Consider the following 21,420-nt stretch of genomic DNA (forward strand, 5'->3'; position numbering starts at 1 on the left):
AGATCACAACAACCAGCACGACATCAAACAAAAATTGTATGAAAAAATTTCATGAGGATGATTTTGCCTTCCAGAGTTGTAGAAATCCAAAGATCAAACTCAACTTGAAGCATAAAATCTTTAGATCTTCACTCTTCAATGACATTGTGGCCAAACTAAAAAGTGAGGATATTACTTAATATAATAGAATATGCTATATTCAGTAAGATATGTATTTACATTCATGCAAATTGAAATGGTCTAAGGATTCAATGGTCTAAGGCAAATATTAGGGGCAAGTTCTATATAAATATAGACAGAAAATGTGTGAGAAGGGGAAAGAGAATAGAAAAAGAAACATTTAACTGTCATCTATAGATGCTCTTACATTCAGTGCTTCAGTTTCCAGATCAAAAGATATTAATTTCATTGCATCAACTAACCACATTTACACTGATCATCTTAGAATCACATTATTCAACATCTGGGTGATCTTTCATGCTTGGTTGGGTGAATCTTGCACTCTGTTCAACTGTAAATATGTTATTTTAATTATTGTTATTAACAATTTGTACCCCTTCCCTTTCGGCCAAGTGGATAAGGTTTGGGAATGGAGCATGCAGTTTCTTGAGCCTGTTCCATCATCGATAGCTGTTTTGTATCTTTCATTCATTTTTCCACCATGGTTCCACATCCATTAATACTGCTAATCAAAAAAATATCAAAACCAATCCATATACTTTCAACTGACTTCCTCAACAGTTTTTTTTATAAGGGTGGAGGCAGGTGGGAAGAGTTCCAGAATTTCACTATTTTTTGTTAAGTAAAAGCTGAACAAACTAGTTCTAACAGGAAAATTACCCACTGTTTCTAGACTTGCCTACTAGAATAATGAGCTTTTCTCTAGAGACCTTGAGCACAGAATTACCCCATTTAAATCAATAGAATTTCTTTCAAAGAATACACTTGGTCTTAAAATATGCAATACTACAAGAGACAAATAATACATAATTAGTCATCTTTTCTTGCTACTCTTCCCAAGCCCTTTTTGTTTTTTTCAGTCTTAATTTTCACGTCTTTCTAGTGCAACCATCATCAAAACAACTTCTTACACCATGTAAAAGTTACAGGAGAAATTCCAATTTAAATCCTAGTCCTTAATTCAGACTACTGAAACGCAATAATCCATTTGCACTACCTCGATAAAAATATTCAAGTACCAATCAATTATTCACAATTAATTGCATCTTCCCCAGCTCAAAAATCCTAATCATCCATTTTTACTGCGCCTCTTGTCACGAACCAGCAACAAAAGAAACACACTGAGCATGATTTAGTGTTAAAAACTATTTTATTAATCACTACTTATGATAATACGTAAAATAAAAGTAAAAATGTTAGTATGTTAGAATTCAAGAATGTTAAACCTCGAACGTTAACCCCAAAACTAAACTCGTCGTGTGTGTGTGTGACAAAGTCCAAAACTCCCAGTTCCTGAATGGTTCTTAAAGTTCAGTTCCACAAGCCACAAGGTGAAACATGAGCAAGGGCTTCTTCAACAACCACCGTTGTCTGAAGATAAGATGTAGATGTAGAAAACATAGAGAGAGTACATACGAAATCCAAATGTTCCACGATGGAACCCAAACGACACTTCAGTGTTTACTCGGTAGTGACTTCCTCACCCCGAAAAGCATCCGAATCGTGGTCGTCCACACACAAATACCTGTTTCCTTCTACAGGTCAGCAACAAAGTGAACTCCACCGGATTACTTCCAACTTCCATACATGGATTTCAGTGGAAAACACAGTTATTGTTTCTCATCCCTCTTTAGAGAAAACAAGCAGGCTGGTGTCTCTCTCCCTTCTCTCTCTCTCTTTCTTCTTCTTCTTACTTCTTCAACAACGTCATTACGTCCTTTATCTTCTATTGACGTAAGCACGCCCCACACACACATACACTTTCTATCTTAAAGGGACTTTCACTGAGTCCGTAACACCTCCCACCTAAAAAAAAAATTTTCCCAAGAAAATTTTAACCGCGCATAGTTAATGTTAATAATTATCATGCTACACAACTACAGACTATCAGATTAGTACAGATACATGTTTCCCATTTAACATCGGGAAAGACAATCAGCAATCACATTATCTTTGCCTTTAATGTGAGTTATCATGAGATCAAACTCTTGCAAAATTAAACTCCAGTTTAACAGCCTTCTGTTCTTGTTTTTGACTCGGCTCAGAAACACCAATGGGTTATGATCTATAAACACAGTCAATGGTTTCTGAGCAGTGCAAACATATACACTGAAATGTTGCAAGGCTAAAACAAGCGACAGTAATTCTTTCTCTATGGTGGAATAATTCTTTAGATGCTCATTAAATTTCTTTGAAAAGTAAGCTACAGGATGGTCAATATCATCAAGGTCACCCTTCTGCAACAACACAGCTCCTGCAGCTTCATCACTGGCATCCACTAATGAAAATGGCTTTTCAAAGTCAGGTGTTCTGAGCACAGGATGGTAGCATAAAATGGCTTTCAGCTTCTTAAATGCTTCTTGACAAGAATCTGTCCAAACAAACTTTACTCCCTTCTTCAGAAGATTAGTTAGGGGAAGAGCAATATCAGCAAAATTTTTACAAAATTTTCGATAATATCCAACCATTCCCAAAAATCTTCTAACAGTCCTCGTACCTGTGGGAATAGGGAACTCAGATATTGCTTGAACTTTTGCCTGAACAGGAGCTTGCTTGCCTTGACCTACAACATAACCAAGATACGTCACAGTGGCATGGCCAAATTCACTTTTAGCCAAGTTAACTGTAAGGTTAGCCTTGGAAAGTCTTTCAAACAACCTTTCTAACGCAGAGATGTGATCTTCCCAAGTATCATTCCCAGTCACTAAGTCGTCAATGTAGGCATCTGTATGTTTTAATCCATGAATCACTGAATTAATCATTCTTTGAAATGTTGCCGGAGCATTTTTCATTCCAAATGGCAAAACATTGTATTCATACAATCCAGAAGGGGTTACAAAGGCTGAAATTTCCCTTCCTCTATCTGTTAATGGAACACACCAGTACCCTTTTAATAGGTCAATCTATGTAAGAAATTTTTCCTTTCCCACTCTGTCTATGCAATCATCCACCCTAGGAATAGGGTAAGCATCTGACTTTGTTACAGCATTCACTTTCCTGTAATCTGTGCAAAATCTAACAGTTCCATCAGGTTTAGGTACAATAACACAGGGCGAACTCCAATTTGAAGTAGAATGTCTAATAATATCATTTTCCAACATGTATTTTATTTCCTGATCAACAAGTTTACTTTTTTCCACATTCATTCGATATGGGTGTTGTTTGATTGGTTTTGCATCCCCAACATCAACATCATGGGTAATTACCGATGTTCTGTTTGGAACATCTGGGAACAGATTTTTAAATTTTAAAATTAATTCTCTCATCTGGTGTTTTTGTGAAACTTGTAAATGGTCCAACTTCGTTTCAAGGTTCTCCAGGATATTTTGGTTTTTTAGTTTCGATGGAACAATATTTGGTCTAAATTGGCCTTCCTCAACATCAACATCAGGCATTCTAGAAACAACCTTTACACCATCCACCAAGGCCACAACTGAATCCCTCTCATAATAAGGTTTTAGCATGTTTACATGACAGAGTTGTGTTTTCTTGCGTCTATCTGGTGTTTTGATTATATATGTTAGATCAGTCACTCGAGATTCAATAACATAGGGTCCAGAAAAACGAGCTTGCAAGGGATTATTTTGGCTAGGGAAAAATACCAACACCTTTTGCCCCACTGCGAATGTCCTAGGCCGAGCACGTCTATCAAAATATGTCTTCATTCTTATCTGGCTTGTTTTCAGATTCTCTCTCGCTAGCTGGCAGACTCTCTCCAACCGAGTTTTAAATTTTTGGACATAGTCCAACAGACTCAAGTGAACTTCCTCATTAACCCATTGCTCTCTGAACAACTCCAAAGGTCCTCTCACCCTATGTCCAAACACAAGCTCAAACGGACTAAATCCTATTGACTCCTGGATCGATTCTCTAACGGCAAACAAAAGTAAATGGATACCTTCGTCCCAATCCTTGGTGTTTTCAAAGCAATAAGTCTTCAGCATATTTTTGAGAGTAGAATGAAATCTCTCCAGAGCTCCTTGAGATTCTGGGTGATATGCAGATGATACAATCTGCTTTGCTCCCAGCTCATAGACTATTTGTTGAAAAATTTTTGACATAAAATTACTACCTTGATCAGATTGGATTTCTTTTGGCAAACCAAACAAGGTAAAAAATTTTACAAGAGCCTTTGACACCGTCTTAGCCTTAATATTTCTAAGGGGTATTGCCTCTGGAAATCTAGAAGTGGCACACATGATGGTTAACAAATATTGATTTCCAGTCTTAGACTTTGGTAAGGGGCCAACACAGTCCACAATCACCTTCGAAAAGGGCTCACCAAAAGCAGGAATTGGTTTCAAAGGAGCCACAGGGGGTTTTTGATTTGGTTTACCTACCATCTGACATGTGTGGCAGGTTCGACAAAACATCACCACATCTTTTCTCAAACCAGGCCAATAGAATTGTTTCAAGATCTTCCCTACAGTTTTATTCACACCAAAATGACCACCCAAAGGCATACTATGGGCCAGGTTTAAAATCTCATCCCTATAAACTTTTGGAACAACAACCTGATGAATAACTTCCCATTCCTCAGTAACAGAAACATGAGGAGGTCTCCATTTCCTCATTAACACTCCATTTTTGACATAGTATCCAGTTGGCACCTTTTCAATCTCCTCACATGAGAGAGCTTTTTCTTTCAATTCTGTCAACTCAGGGTCCTTTGTCTGTTCCACCATAAAATCCTTCCTCGACAAAGACAAATCTTTAAATTCAGGCTCAGTATAAGGATGTTGATCCTCCAGTGAAGACAGAAAAGTCTCAGATAAGGCATCATAATTTTCTTCCTGTTTAGGACTGTCACAAGGAACCACATCAGACTGCACCGGACTGTCTGTCTTGGCTAATTCTCTAGCTCTAGCTCGAGTCACTGCACATGATGGGTAAACATCTGGATCATTCTCAGACTCATCAATCCTTGGTTTGGTCGTTAACCGTACCACAGGATCACTTTCTCCATTTGCAAGGTCATTTCCCAATAACAAAGAAACTCCTTCCACTGGCAAACTAGGTCTTATCCCTATCTCGACTGGTCCTTCTACGAACTTTGACTTTAAAATCACCCTGTGAAAAGGGACAGACATGGTCTCACCTGTAACGCCTCGTACTAGATTTACTTCACCAGTGTCACTTTCTTCACCAAAATTTAAAACACTGTCCAGCAAGAGAGATTGACTAGCCCCAGTATCTCTAAGAATTTTCACTGGCACCTGGGGTGACTCATCATTCAGTGAAACAAAACCCTCTGATACATACGAACGGAATTCTTTTCTCACCTCCTCCAACTTTTCCGCTTTTCCCTCTTGCAAGGACTGGTCTTTAACAGCATCTCCTAAACCTTTTTGATTTTTAATTGCCTGAAAGCAAGCATTGGGCCCAGCTTCCTTCTTTTTCTTCAAAAGGGCACAATTAGATATCACATGGCCAGGTTTCCTACAGTAATAACAAGTACGCTCAACAGCTTTCTCCAGCCCTGGCTTCTTTTCATCTTTTCCTTTTTGATTACCTCCCAATTTAATCTCTGGTTTACCTGGATTGTCCTTGTAACTCTTTTGAAAGGTTTTAGGTTGTTCCCATTTGGATTTATGGGTTAAAGCATAATCATCTGCCAACCTAGCAGTTTCTTGTAAAGTTTCCACTGCCTTTTCATTTAAATATGTTGTTAATTCAGCTGGAACACATCTTTTAAAGTCTTCCACCAGTATCAATTCTTTCAATTTATCATAATCCCCATCTACATTTTTAGCCAGGCACCATCGTTCAAAACATATTCTCTTTCCATTGGCAAATTCCATATAAGTCTGATCTGCAGATTTCCTCAAGTCTCTGAATTTTTGTCTATAAGCCTCAGGGACCAATTCATAGGCCTTCAAAATAGCTTGTTTTACCTTGGTATAATCAGCTGCATCCTCAGCAGACAAAGCAGAATAAGCTTTTTGAGCTTTACCTTTAATCACACTCTGTACCATAAGAGCCCATCCTTTCCTTGGCCAGTTTGAACTCACAGCAACCTTTTCAAAATGTTGGAAATACTGATCAACCTGATCTTCTTCAAACGGAGGGACTAATCGAACCTCCCTGCTGGCTGAAAAACCATCATCAGAATCAGATTCCGAACTCCTACGCTTCATTTGTAACTCATGCTGCCTCTGTTTTTCCTTCTCCTCTGCCTCAAACTTTAACCGAATTAGTTCCCGTTCAGCCTCTAACTTCATCCGAGTTATCTCTCGTTCCCGTTCAGCCTCTAACTTCATCTGAGTTATCTTTTGTTCGGCCTCTAATTTATTTTGCTCTCGTTCAGCTTCTAATTTATTTTGCTCTCGTTCAGCCTCTATCTTTAACTGGGTTTGTTCTCGTTCAGCCTCTATCTTTGCCAGCTGCACCTGTGCCTCAGAAATTGCTATTTCACTGCCAGGAAACTGTTTTAACACTTCCTTCTCAAACACCTTCTTTTCCACATAATGCCCAGCTATCAGTCTCTGAATATCTGCCTTTCTCATAGACTGCTTTACTTCTGTAAGGTTTAGCCTTGTAGCAATCTTTATCAAATCATCCTTTTTCGCCACCTCCAATCCCTTTTGGGTTGGTGACTCCAAAAATGCCTTAATATCCATTGCTGCTGGTTTCCACACACACAAGCCAATTAAAAAGAATTTATCAGACCTCCCTCAAAAATCTTTGGATTGAATCCCGAACAAATCTTGTCAATCTGGGGAACAATCCCAGACGACACTCGTTAACCTTGGGAACTATCCCGGACGAGCCCCCAATTTTGTCACGAACCAGCAACAAAAGAAACACACTGAGCATGATTTAGTGTTAAAAACTATTTTATTAATCACTACTTATGATAATACGTAAAATAAAAGTAAAAATGTTAGTATGTTAGAATTCAAGAATGTTAAACCTCGAACGTTAACCCCAAAACTAAACTCGTCGTGTGTGTGTGTGACAAAGTCCAAAACTCCCAGTTCCTGAATGGTTCTTAAAGTTCAGTTCCGCAAGCCACAAGGTGAAACATGAGCAAGGGCTTCTTCAACAACCACCGTTGTCTGAAGATAAGATGTAGATGTAGAAAACATAGAGAGTACATACGAAATCCAAATGTTCCACGATGGAACCCAAACGACACTTCAGTGTTTACTCGGTAGTGACTTCCTCACCCCGAAAAGCATCCGAACCGTGGTCGTCCACACACAAATACCTGTTTCCTTCTACAGGTTAGCAACAAAGTGAACTCCACCGGATTACTTCCAACTTCCATACATGGATTTCAGTGGAAAACACAGTTATTGTTTCTCATCCCTCTTTAGAGAAAACAAGCAGGCTGGTGTCTCTCTCCCTTCTCTCTCTCTCTTTCTTCTTCAACAACGTCATTACGTCCTTTATCTTCTATTGACGTAAGCACGCCCCACACACACATACACACACACTTTCTATCTTAAAGGGACTTTCACTGAGTCCGTAACACTCTCAATATCTCTACATCTGATGCTGCAAGTGGGTTTCTTACCTTGGTGGAAGAATTACTCTTTTCTGTTGAAGATGAAGATGACTGACAGTTTACTACAACAGGCTTCTGTTCACTTGACTCTTCATTCCTTCTGAGAATTTTCATACTTTGTTTACTATTGCCAGTACACACCTGCAAGGTTTCACAAAAGGATTTCACAGTCTTTCTTTGGTTCTAAGCTTAATTAAAACTATGTTTTTAAACAATTCAATGCTATGAATTATGCCATCACTGATGAAAGAAATACTGGGAAATTGATTACATTTGCATTCTTTTGTTAATTTTCCCACAGATGTGAAGGGAGATACCAATCAGGACAGACACTGGGCTCAATTCAGCTCAAAGCTTAGACTCTCAGCCAGTTGCTGCCCAGCAAAGGCTTTTTAACTATTGTCAAATGTTTTTGAGATAGAGACATTTGAAAAAAAAACTCAATGTATAAATAATTAAATGCTCAAAATGGTAAGTTAAAATTAAAAACACATTGAAATATTAATTGCAACACATTCAAATAATGGAAAATAAAATAAAATGAGTCAAGCAGTAATCCTATTCTCACGTTATAGAGTCAGAGAGAGATACAACATGGAAGCAGGTTTCTTTGGCTGACCAAGCTGCACCCATCATCAAGCACTGATTTTCACATTGATCCTATTCTAACCCATTTCATAGTCCCCACATTCCCATATGCTCCCTCCCAGATTCTACCATTTACCCACACACTAGGGGCAATTTACAGTGGCTAATTTAACTACAAATGTGCATATTTGTGCGATGTGGGAGGAAACCAGAGCAGCTGGGGCAAACTTATGCAGTCACAGACAGCAGCAGAGGTCAAGATCGGACCTGAGCCGTCAGAGCTGCGAGGCAGCAGCTCTGCCATTTGAGCCACTGTGCTGTTGGAACTGCTGCTCATTTGCCAGATATTCATAGCATAAAGCTGAGGCAATGTACATCTGAGCCTTCTTTACAACACATCACAGCTCTGCTGCAGAACTCACTGGGCAAGATGTGCTAGCATCTGAGCCACAACTTGACTCAGACATCCACATATGCACACTCAAAGGTGGAAGTCGAAGATGTGTTGAGCCATGAACAGCTGCTAACCATCAAGCATGACTGGTCTTCACAGAGAGTTTGGTTTTACAAATGTTGTAATGTCTGCGTGCAGACTTCAGAACATAAAATTCCAAGTTACAATCCGAAAACATGTACATACCTGTTTACTTGGCAGTTTAGAAAGTGATGAGAGTGACTGGCCAGAGTTTTCAGGTCCCCGAGTCCTTGCCCTGAAATTTTCAGAGTTGTCCTCTTTTGCTAGTGGATGCAAGATGATGAGCTTTAATTCTCAGAATACAAACTGTTTAAAAGAATTCTGCCAGACAGACGCCAGGAACAGCTCATTTGCAATGAGTGCTGATACATTAAATATTGAATAGCCATGGAGACAGAAAGAAATGTAAAAGTAGGAAACTCAATAGGACAAGTTAATATCTATTAAGATACAAGATAAATTAATGTTTCAAGTATAAAGTTGTTAACAAAATCTGGAAGAAATACACAATTGAACAGTTTATAACAAACAATGGATCAGAGAAAAGCTCAACAGTCCTTTGATATTTAATCATGAATGGATGTTGACAATTAAACAGGTAACAGGGAGAGGCAGCATCAGGAACATCCCTGACCTCAATGATGGAAGTGCACAGCATGCGAGTGCCAATGTCCAGCCACATTCATTGAGTGGATGATCCATTTTAGCTTCCTCGTGAACTCCCCACCTAAGAAGTGGGATTTCAGCCAATTTGATTCACCAAATTTGATATCAAGAAATGACAGAGCACTGACTATAGCAAGGGATGTGGGATGCTAACACCTTAGGTGTTGTAGTGAAGATATCTGCTCCAGAATTAACTGTGCTTCCAGACAAACTGTTCCAGAAAAGTTACAATGTTAGTATCTACCCAATCACATGGAAAATTGCCCAGCTATTTCTTGTCCACAAAAAGGACAAATCTAGTCCAGCTAATTATTGTTCAGTCCATTCTCAATCATCGCTTTGCTGATTGTTAAGTGTCATCTGCTCACCAATGCTCACAGTTTGGCTTTCACCAGGGCCTCTCAACTCCAGACTTCTTTACAACTTGATCCAAACAAGAAGCAAAGAGCAGAATGACACAGATAAAATGAAAGTGACTGCCCTTGACCTCAAAGAAATATCAAGGAGCTCGGGTATAAATGAAGCTATCAAGCATCAGAGATAAAACACTTCAATAATTCACATAGAGAAGGATGGTTATGGTTGTCAATCATCCTAACCTCAAGACCTTGTTGCAGGAGTTGCTCAGATCATTGTCCTATGTTTCACCATCTTATTTGCTTCAATGACCTTCCTTCCTCTACAAGGTCAGAAATAGGATGTGCATTGACACAAATTCTATTCCATTCACAACTCTTCAAAAATGAAGCAATCCATACCTGATGCGGCAAGCTCCAGCCAATATTCACACATGGGGTTGATACATGGTGTAACATTGACACTAGGCAACGACGATGTTCAATAAGAAAGACTTTAAAAGTCTAAACCTGCCATTCAACGGCATTACCATTACCAAGTTTCTCTACCATCAACATCCTCTGATCACCAATAATCAAAAACAAAACTAGGGCAACTACATAATCATAGTGGAGATCTGAGACTGGGTATCCTTCAGCACATGACACATCTTCACACAAATCTTCATCCTCACTAAGCGTTCCCACAATCTACAAGGAACAAGTTAAAACTTGTGACGGAATAATCTATGCTTCCCTGGATGAGAGGATGAGTGGAGCTGCAACACTTGAAGCTTAATTCAATCCAGGACAAAGCAACCATATGATTGGTACCCCTACCACTACTCCAGCCAGTAAATAGCACATCATGGTTCTTGTGTACCATCCAGGCTAAACTGATAGTATCTTCCAAGTTCAGAGTCTATCTCCAAGAAGAATTAGGGCAGAAAGTGCACAGGAACATAGCTGAATAAATTTTAAAAACTGAAAGGAGGTGAAAGCATATGAGAAAGTATAATGAGAAATTTAAGACAGATAACATGCAAGAGCCAGAAATCTCTTCAGATCTTTCTTGACTTATCTGCAGCCCTTGGTGTGGTCCATCCTCCACTCTCCTCTTCCAATAATTGCATTCACCCAATTTCATTCTCATACTTCTGGTTGTACCCAGAGAACTACTCACAAAGGCTTCTCTTCCTACATTTGCTCTGTAACTCTACTGTTCAAAAGATCTACCTCTGACCCCTTCATTTTCATCTTACTCATCAATGTGCTGATCCCTGGCAACATCATACAAATAGAAGGGCAGCTGTTTACACATGAAGGCACATAATTTGCAAGATATACTTCTGGAAACATTGCTGGTTTCCTTCATAAAATACTTCTTCTTATCAATAAGTAAAAAAGTAGGCAGCCTCATTTAGTTTGTAATTTGGACAAATACATTTTTTCTAGGTCACTGCAGATAAAGCATGAAAAAAATCAATCTCAAGCTTTGCTTTTAAAATGTAAAATAACCCAAACCATTTCAAATATGATAAAAGTATTATTCTCAGCCCTATTTTCTTTGCATGACTCAATACTTCACAAGACAATTTTATTTCATTACAATGGCTACATCTATCATCATTCTGAAGAAAAAAAATCAACACTGAGTCAAAGAACTGAAAACTTTGCTTACTCAGAAATCTCAATTTTTCCTAGGTTTGTCCTCAAATGTCTCACATACAGTATTTAATCAAAGACCGTTATGAATATCAGAGTTCTGATGAAAAATCTGAAGCATTATCTTCTCCTTCCACTGATGTTACCTGATCTACTGATTATTCCCTCTACGTTCAATTTTCTTGACTTTTATTAGATTTGTTTACTTCAGAGAAAAATTCACAACTTAGAAAGAAACAAAGGATATAATTTATCAAACAAATTAATGATTAAAATCTGGTCAAAATTTCAATGATAAAGGATATATAAAAAAAATTCCAAAACCTAAAACAAGTGTAGGGATCGATTGTTAAATCCTATATTTCATCTTTCTCCGCCAAGCCTAAGACAAATCTGCTACAATCAGCTTTTTGCCCAAATTTGGTTATTCAAACAGGGTGGTGAATATGCTGCTCAAAGAGTCATAGGACATTTACAACACAAAGGAGGCCATTCATTCCAATGCATTTGTGCTGCTTCACCTTCACAAGAGCGTGAAATCTATTTAGTGGATTAACACATCTAAACAATCTAAAGAAAACAAACACGTTTCATTTCCTATTACTTTCTGATCCTTAATGAAAGGGAGTAATTTTTTTTTGAAAAAAAGACTTATTGTATTAAACCCTTGGATGGAATTAAGATTTGTTAGATGTAACCACTGACTAAAAATGAAGAAATTCCAAAATAGTTGTGAGGTACCAAAACTTCTGGCATCTTTGAAACACTAGGTGTTTTATTTTCATCTAACAATATGGCCATAACTACAAAGTTTAACTGAGTCCATTCCAGTCATTACCTTTCCTGCTCCGTGCCACTTGCTCTCCTGGTACCCATCTCTGCTTTTGTTGCCCATCTGTTTTGAATGGTTGCGTACTATTTTCTGCAGTCGTGGGATTTTGGGATGGAATTCCTGAAATGGATGCTGAACCAGACACGGGCTAAGAAGGTAGTAAAGAGTAAGTAACGTAAAGTGTGCCCAAAACACAAACATAACATCACATTCTCCTGGAGGGATACGATCAATGGAGATGGTCTTTTGCCAGTCGGCAGTAAAATAGTTAATGTGAATTTTTAATGCAATCTGTCCAAAACATGGGTTTTATGATCTCAGCATTTACTTTTTCCAACACATCTCCAAGAGTTGTTAAACATGATGCAGTAAAAATGAAAGCAAAGGTCATCTTTTCGTTAGCATGCAAAAATATAATGGAAATAGCTTGTTATCTGGACTATCTTAAATTCTTTTATACTTCTTTTAAAGGAACATGTGATGAATTGTAGTTGAAAGTATGTCAAAGTTTTCAAGTTTGAAAGTGATATTAAGATTATCTGCATCGACACAAAGGGCCAAATAAAAATTTAACAACACAGAAGGATGTTATGACTCTACTTACCTTTTCTTGCCAACTGGAAGAAGGTTTGCAGGCTAATTCTGCACTATGAGAATTGCTTTGTATAGGGACGGGTGAAATTCCAAAATTATTTTGTAAGGACTGCCATACATTGGAAAACTCATCCAGTTTCAGCTGATCCTATGACATGAATATAATGCAATTCAGCTCAAGTGGTAAATTAGTTTTCATTCAAAGGAATATAAGCTCATGTTCATTTTGATATTTAATTTTATATTCAACAGTTTTTGAAACAGTTTTAAAAACATTGAATCTTCTTGTAACATACCATGAGTAAATAGGGTTAACTGCTCAAACATGAACTTTGGAGACACAAGAGACTGCAGATGCTGGAATCTGGAGCAGCAAACAATCTGCTGGAGGAACTCAGCAGGCCAAGTTCCTCTGGAAGATTGTTTGTTGCTCTAAAATGAACTTGTCCTTTAAAAGGTCATTTTGTTACCTTTTAGCATACCAGTATGACATAGTCAAAGTTCACTTCACCTGTACATTTGCAACACACAGGACAAAGAAAACCAATTTGGAAAATGGAAATTACACTGCTTTGCTCTACCCACAGAGTGTTCATTCATTATAGCATCCTTGGTAATCCAGTCTAACACTCAGAGGCAAGTAACTATTAGAAGTTTATAAAGAAGAAATCAATTTGGCAGAGCACACGACCGCGCCAGGAACATGGCATGAACCTCTGCCCTCCTCACTGCTGTGCCAAGACTTTGGAAAAAAGACCTGCTGAAATTCCTGCGGTAATGCTTTGTCCATGACTTGGTGTGGGGATAGCTGGTGTTGGACATGCTGGGGGAAGCTGTGCAGCTGCTTACTGCTTTGATGTGGAGCTCAAGGAGAAACACTGGTCAGAACATTGAGTGTGTGCCATTGCTGGAACTGGCGGTGGGTGGTCCATGTGTTGACAGACCACCCAGATCCTACAGTCTCTTTCATCACCTCCTATTCAAAGTGATGGGGGATGTTATCTCCCTAGCTCGAAGATTTCTCAATGTTTTCAAGTTCAATGGGGGTCATTGGTCATTGAGCTCATCACTGAAATCTCCATGCTGGGGAGAGCTGTGTAGCCAAACAAAGAGAAGGGCAGTTAGCACCTTTAATCACATCCAAGAAGAGGCATTAAGAAATACCGTAGGATCTGGGTGGTCTGTCAACACATGGGGTGGCTACTGCCAGCCCCAAAGCAATGGCCCACTCTGACTGTGCTGGCCAGGACGCTCATCTCAGCCCCATACCTCAGCACTGAATGGCTGCACTGCTTGGCCTAGCCAGTCTAACGCCAGTCGTCACAGGCAGCCTCAGCAAACCAATCCATCAAGAATTCATGCTGTAGGAGGACCAACAGAGGGCAGGATTTGTGTCAGGTTCCTGGCACACCAGTATGCAACAGTGAGAATGACATTGGGCTTTACGCCAGGTTCCCAGCACATCTGCACTGCCAGTAACAGTTCTCCCCACATATAATGTTATAATAGTCCCTTTTAGCACTGTCAGCACTATATCTTGTGAATGTACCCTGAGGGATAACCAAGCTGACAGTGTACACAACAATGCATCAATATATCTAACAATGGAGGCCTTCACACTATACATAACAACAATTTCTATTATCCCTCTGAGAAAAATGCAGAACATAAGTAATACTGTACTTGGAAAAGGCTGATGTGGGCAATAACCCTGGCAATAAAACAATCTATGGAGATTTGAAGGGTTCTGGTGTAGTTTACTGGGTTCATGTTCACCATTCTGTTACCACATAATGTGTCTTTGTTTCATTACGTTTTACTGATGGTATGCTTGGAATTCAATGATCAAGTAAAAAGTTAGTTAAAATTCTGCACAACATGAATTGTAGGACAACTGTGATTATCCTGAATATTATATCTCAATAAAGACCAGATTCTTCATGTTATAATTGAATTTGGATGGGCAACCTGTTGTTTGATGTTACTATACAAACCAGAGGAAGAAAGCAGTTCAAAATTTTGTTTTTTTAATGTATGCAGGAAAGGAAGAGATACAATAGGAACATAATATTTACTATATTTATAAAGATATTCACGTATAATTAAATACATTTTAATCAGTGAACATCCTTCCTACCGCTTTAGCAGATGCTCCCTTGTGTTCATGATCATCATTTCTTTGAAAGCTAGATGGTCCATTTGCTTTCTGATGGTTGATTTGATTGCTCTGATTTTCTGCCCTGAGATATGGTTGTCTTCCATTCAGTTGCTAAATGTTAAAATGTACAGACAAAAATGTGATTTTTGTTGGCACATCAATGTCTTTGACACAAAGTTACAGTGCTGTATAGATTCTAAAGTGAACCAGACCCATTATGATCCAGAGAACATCAGCCTAGTCCATTTAATCTCAAAGCATTTCAGAACACCAGGCAGAAAATGGGTTTGAGGGAGACACAATTAATATCTCACATCATGCTGGAATAATGCTGGATCTAAGAAATTCAAGAGCCGACTATGTTAGTAAACTGGAGTATTACTGCCATACCGGAACATTTAAATACCTTTGTGGATGTACTCTTAAAACACCCATTCACATTAGAACACAACAAATTGGAGCACAAGTAGGGCATTCAGACACTTGTGACCACTTGCTATTCAGTCAGAATACAGCTTATCTTCTAACTCATCCATCATCTTGCCATATACCCATATCCCTTAGAACCAGAAATAAATAAACTCAACCACTTAGTATCCACAATTGCCTAATGTACACATTTCTAAAGTGGAGAAACTCATAGCTTTGTTCCTAAATGGCTGATCTCGTATTCTGAGACACATGAACACGTTGCTAGAGACTTCCTAAGATACTAAGAAAGCATTTTCTTAGCATCCATCCCATCAAGCCCCGTTATGAATATTATACATTTCATTGAGATCACATCTAAATTGTCTAAACTCCGGAGAGTATCGGCCTACTCTACTCAATCTTCAGGTGTTTTCATCCTTAAATCAACAGAGGCAACTTTCACTGCATCCACTCTAAAAAGAAACAAATGAGAGTTCTGATAAGGAAACCAAAACAATACACAACACTCCAAGTGGGGCTTTACCATGACCCTACAAATGCAGGATTATATCACGCTTATACTGCAACCCCTTTATAATTCAGGCTAAAATATCATTTTTGCTTAATTTTACCCTCATGTTAGTTGTGATACAAATACAAGGATACCTCAGTCCCAGTGAATACAAACAACTCCCGGTCTCCCACCACGTAAAATAAATTCTGCTTTTCCATTTTTACAACCTAAGTGGAAAAATTCCTTAATCTCCACAATATATTTCACCTGGCATGTTCTTGCCCTTGCACTTAAATCTGACCGTCTTTCCTTGCATCCTCTTTATTTATCTTCCCATCTAACTTTGCATCATCAGAAATCATAGGTTCATTACATGCAATCTCCTTGTTCAAATCATTGTTATAAATTAATAGAAAGCCTCAATCAATGATCCTTGCAATACCCCACTCATTAGTGCCTGCCGATCTAAAAGTGATTAATCTATTCCTATCCTGTTTTTTGTTCTTTACCAATCTTCAATACAAGGTAATAATAGATTCGCCCCAGTCTCATTGGCTTTCAGTAATAGATTTGTATTTTCTCAATTAATTTGATGAGTCAAAGACTGTACAACTTATTGTGGAGATTGGGCATGCACTTATACAATGAATTTCAGGACACACATTTTGATAGGGAGTGGACATGCACATTCCTTGAAAAAAATAAGAGTCTAAACAGGACAGATAAGCAAAGGTACAGATTCTCACATTATTAAAGCAGCAACATATTAATTTATTTCCTAAAGGTATGGTATTGAAAAATCAGGGATGCAAACATAAAAAAACCTTGATAAACCATCATTGAGAGTACTGAGCACAAATCTTATCTCATGTGATGGAAAGGATATGGAATCATTGCAGATATATGTCAAAAAAAATCACGAAGATAATATCAGAACTGAAAATGAGCAGATATATCAGGAAAAAAATATTATTTACGAGTTTAACACCGAACTTATAGAAAAGATACTTCCATTTTTGAAGATGACCAGAAGTAGGGGTCGTTACAGAAGACAGTTTCTAATGTACCCAGTATGAAACTCAAGAGGAACTACTTTGCCCAGAGAATGATCAGCATATGGAAATCACTTCTATCACTTGGACAACAGCATAAATATATTTTAGAGGGTGAGGGAAAAAGTTTAAGCAGTAAAGGTTAGGAACTGGCATTGAACTGTTAGTCCAAATGACCTTCCCCTCTTCTGTTAATTCACATGGAATGTGTATGCATTAGGATCAAACTAGACTTTCACTAGTCTGTGAAAAGTTCCCCAACACTTAGCTTTTTTCTTGCAGGAAGATGGTACGCCTGCAAGACCAGCAGACACAGAAGATCCATAAAATCAGTTCAAATAATTTAAAAAAGGCGGAAGCAGGAAATGCTCAAGTAGGTAAAACAGCATTTGCGATATTAACTCATCTATCCTCTCCCTGGATTCCAGCTGGCTTATTGTTTCCTGTTGACATTTTCTATTTTTCAGATTTCCAATATTAGTTTTCGTTTATACAGTTAATTAAATTACATAACTATACCTGTGTGGGTACAAATAGGGACCGAGGGGAGTGGTTCAAACCCCCTGTTGATACTTTCTGAGCAGACTGTGAAGAAGGATACATAGGATGTTGAGGTACTGGTGCTGGCTGTGGTTTTAATAATGTTGCTGCTTTCTGGTTTCCGAACTCCAAGCGATTACCATGACTGAGGTTGATTAAGGCACACTTTGGAAGTCTATAACCTCGGCCCGGAGAGCATCTGAAGGCAATTGTAGCATTATTAGGTGTCAAAACTCCATTTTTTTTTTCAGTACTCATAGTCTAAGGAAGTAAATGCATTAATGCTAGCCTTACCCAAATCCCATAAAAATAAACTAACTCAGACTAAATTATGTTTCCATACAGCACAATCAATCTTATTTTTACTTTAGTTAAAGGACAAATCATTTAGTTAGCAAAGCCTATCAATGAAAACACAAATGTGGCTCTAATTGATTTGAACAGTGAATTAAGTAAATTCAAAGAAAATACCAACCCTCTAAATATACACAAACCTTATACTAAGTCCACTTGGAAATTCTTCATCAAATAACACTTCATAAAATTCATCAGATTCTCGCTCAGCTATACAAAGAAGACAAGTACAAAATTTTATTGACAAGAAAAGCAGAATTTCCTCAACAACAGCAAAATACCACTTTATTTCCACTTTCACTAATCAGAAAACCATATAGTTTATGGCTCCAATCCAAATAAGGTCTATTGCAAATGTAAATTGTTCAAGACAATGCTTCCAGAAGTCCAGATAACCTGAGCAATGCACAAAAAAAGGTTGTGGCAATGGTGGGAAGTGATGGGAAGGTTGATGAATCAAAAATTTTGTTTTAAAAGACTGGTTGAGTTAAACTTTGAATATCAACATTCTTACCATTCCCATTATTTATTTTGCTGAATTTAAAACTGATTTAGTGAAGATACTGCCTAAAAATGAATGACAGGTAATATGATGTGAGATTCTCAACCAAGTGGGATTTTAAGTGAACATTATTGCATCATTATAATGAGTCTGGAGAAGAAAATCATTCTTCCAAATTCATTTTACTTTAGTGATTAAACGTGGTGCCTAACTGTGTCACCATCAACACATTAATTTACATGAATGAAAACAGGAAAGTGTGTGTTCAGGCAAAGTGAGCTTGAAGGAGAATTTGAAGGGTAAGTTTGCGAAAGGTACAGGAAAGCAACATTTCCACCAAGGCATTACGTAGGAGCATGAGAAATTTAAATAATGTTGGCAACAGGTGGGGATAGATGATGAGAACAGCAATTCATTATGGCAAATTATAACGGAGAAATAGGGAGGAATGCATAGAATAATGAGATATTTTGAGAACCATGTTAAAAATGCTTCAAAAAGGTTTTCAATTAATTTGGTTACTACTATTACAGCAGCAATACACACTTAATCAGGCATGATATCTTCAGGCCAAGAACACCAAAAACAAAAGCAGATGAATCTAAGAAGTAAGAACAAAGTAAACTACAAAATAATAATACATTAAAAACTAAGACAAATAAATATGTAAATATGAAGATCCCAATTGCTGGGTCAAATGGAATCTGTACACAGCTCAGCCAAACAGAAACTCCAAAGACCTTGCAAAAGCCACTTACTAACTACAAACTTTAAAAGCTTGAAAATAGGGAAACCCTCAAAATTAAACACACACGGAAATTATTTGAAACAATAGACAGTCTCCATAAAATAGAGCCACTGAGGAATGGTCTTAGAACTTTATTTGATCCCAACCATTGAGGGAGACACAGGACTCCCATAAAAAGCACGCCAGAGTGAAGCAAGACTGTCTCTGGCCTTAGCAAAAACAATGTGTAAAGACTGCAACCAAGTGGGACAGACAGTTTAAAAGTCTACAAGAAGTGTTTAATTATAAAGGTTAAAATCTGAGTTCTCCCTATCCGAATTCACGGCACTTAACCTTCTCTAAATATCATACTCTTTAAAACTTCACCTCCTTTCATTCCTATGATAGTTCCTCGAAGACCAACAGGAACAGAGAAGTCCTCCCTCACATTCACAACACGATCAAATAAAAGGTACTCTGCATCTTTGTCTGGGACTATACCATGTTGCTGCTCCAGAGGCTGTGTAGGGAAATAAAAACTTAGAAAGAAAAAAAAACCTTGAAAATACTCAGGTATTTAAAATGCAGTTTAATTGATAAAAGGAAAAGCAGTTTATTTTATTTACGAATGCACCAAAGTTCCAGATCTCCAAAAATCTAACAGGTCAAAAAGTCTAGTCTGGCATAGTGTTCCTTCTAGTGTTGGGCTCTTCCCATCATCCCCTCACTTACAATAGGCTGTTGCCCATGCAGAGAATCAGAGTTCTTTCACTCCCCCATGAAAAGAAAGCAATAAAGCTTCAAGCCAGTTACATGTTGCAGAGTTCTTCTGTTTGGAAGCATTGTATAGACTGGACTAGGCCCACCTCGATACACCTTTCCTTCACTCAGAATTGGATGAAATAGCACAATCTCTGAACTTATCCACAGTTAGCTGCATTCTGAGTGAGGAAGAAAAAAAGACATAAAGGGATACAAAAATGAAGATAATGGGGGAAGCAGTAGATGAAGAGGGGCATACAGTATTCTGCTCTCTGTTTCTATTTCCTGTTATATAGCTGCTCCTTCCAGAATGAGAAGACAATGCAAATCAAAGAAAAGGCCACTGTCAATATTCAAAATAGTAGTCACAAGGCTGTGCTGCCAATAACCCAAAGCAACAGATCCTCTAATTTGTGTTCTTGCCTCCACTCAGCACCTTACCAAATTTGGGATGATTGAGTTTAGATGGAATGAAATATTAAATGAGTTCTGTTGTACCATCCATACTTCATGGCATTAGACTTTACAGAATATCAATCAGAAGATGCTCTGAAATGTTAACCCTGTTTCTTAATCCACAGTGATGCCTGACCTGCTGAATGTTTCCAGCACATTGGGTTTTTATATAATTTTGTTTCTCTTAATTTTAAGAGGACACTTGGCTGTATATCCACACTTACCCTAGTATACAGCACAGACTGCAAAATCAGAAAATTTTCCAATGAGAGTAAAACTGTGGCCGTACCCACCAGGTTGAGGTGCAAGAAAATAATGTTCATATTTATTCCTGGCATCAGACAGATATTTCATCTTTCAGATGGGTAGCAAAATTTTACCCAATGAGAGGAATGATTTTCTTTGTTCTGTACATGTGCTCCAGATATGTAATTTACATACATTATTTATAATAGCAGACAAAAACTCTCTCTCTCAATTAGCAAAGTAAACAAATAGTAGTAAAGTCTGGATTTTGATTTCAAGATCCTATACTGTCCAGTAGCACAACTATGAACTAACACATAGATTTTTGGTTACTGGTGCTATACTTATCAAATGGAAAATCTCCCTCAAATCTTTTGATTTCAGAGTTATATTACATTGATTAAACAGAATAATTGAACTTACCCTGTACAACAGATGTGGCTTCACAGTCACTCTTACTTTCTTGTTACTTCTTCTTTGCTAAGAATAATGACAACATTGATATTAAACTTAACACCTTCACCAAATGGACAACATTGTTCCTCTTAAAATATTAAACTATGAACTATGCTTTATGTTCAAAGTATCCAAGTGTCACATTAAATCCAACAATGAAAACGAAACAGAAATATTACCTTTGGTTGCAAAATTGGAAGAGGTTATCAAATACTCATTTTAATAATAGGATTGCAGAGAATAATTATATCTAAAAGATGCAGCAGTGAGCTGAGGCAGTGGTATGAGACAGCAGAAAAGTTCTCCCCAGGAAATTATCTGCATCTGCCTGTGAATGTACCCATGTCATCTGGGACATTTATTATGTGCTCTAGGCACCAAAGCACCTGCCTTGAGA

The 21,420-nt window shown here is 37.9% G+C and overlaps 1 protein-coding gene across 2 annotated transcripts in view; it reads right to left on the minus strand.

Annotated features, from left to right (window-relative positions):
- The window catches only part of xrn1 (5'-3' exoribonuclease 1), a 102,818-nt gene that overhangs the window by 23,691 nt on the left and 57,707 nt on the right, over positions 1 to 21,420 (minus strand). For both annotated transcript variants that reach the window (XM_052018968.1, XM_052018967.1), the window contains exons 28-36: positions 20,991 to 21,047; positions 19,491 to 19,623; positions 18,015 to 18,084; positions 17,500 to 17,719; positions 14,983 to 15,114; positions 12,856 to 12,993; positions 12,258 to 12,399; positions 8,919 to 9,016; positions 7,700 to 7,831 (exon numbers count right to left, since the gene is read on the minus strand). In XM_052018968.1, the coding sequence (XP_051874928.1) occupies positions 7,700 to 7,831; positions 8,919 to 9,016; positions 12,258 to 12,399; positions 12,856 to 12,993; positions 14,983 to 15,114; positions 17,500 to 17,719; positions 18,015 to 18,084; positions 19,491 to 19,623; positions 20,991 to 21,047 (1,122 nt within the window). The remainder of the gene's footprint in view (positions 1 to 7,699; positions 7,832 to 8,918; positions 9,017 to 12,257; positions 12,400 to 12,855; positions 12,994 to 14,982; positions 15,115 to 17,499; positions 17,720 to 18,014; positions 18,085 to 19,490; positions 19,624 to 20,990; positions 21,048 to 21,420) is intronic.

This window comes from Pristis pectinata, chromosome 6 (assembly GCF_009764475.1).
Source record: "Pristis pectinata isolate sPriPec2 chromosome 6, sPriPec2.1.pri, whole genome shotgun sequence".
NCBI lineage: Eukaryota > Metazoa > Chordata > Chondrichthyes > Rhinopristiformes > Pristidae > Pristis > Pristis pectinata.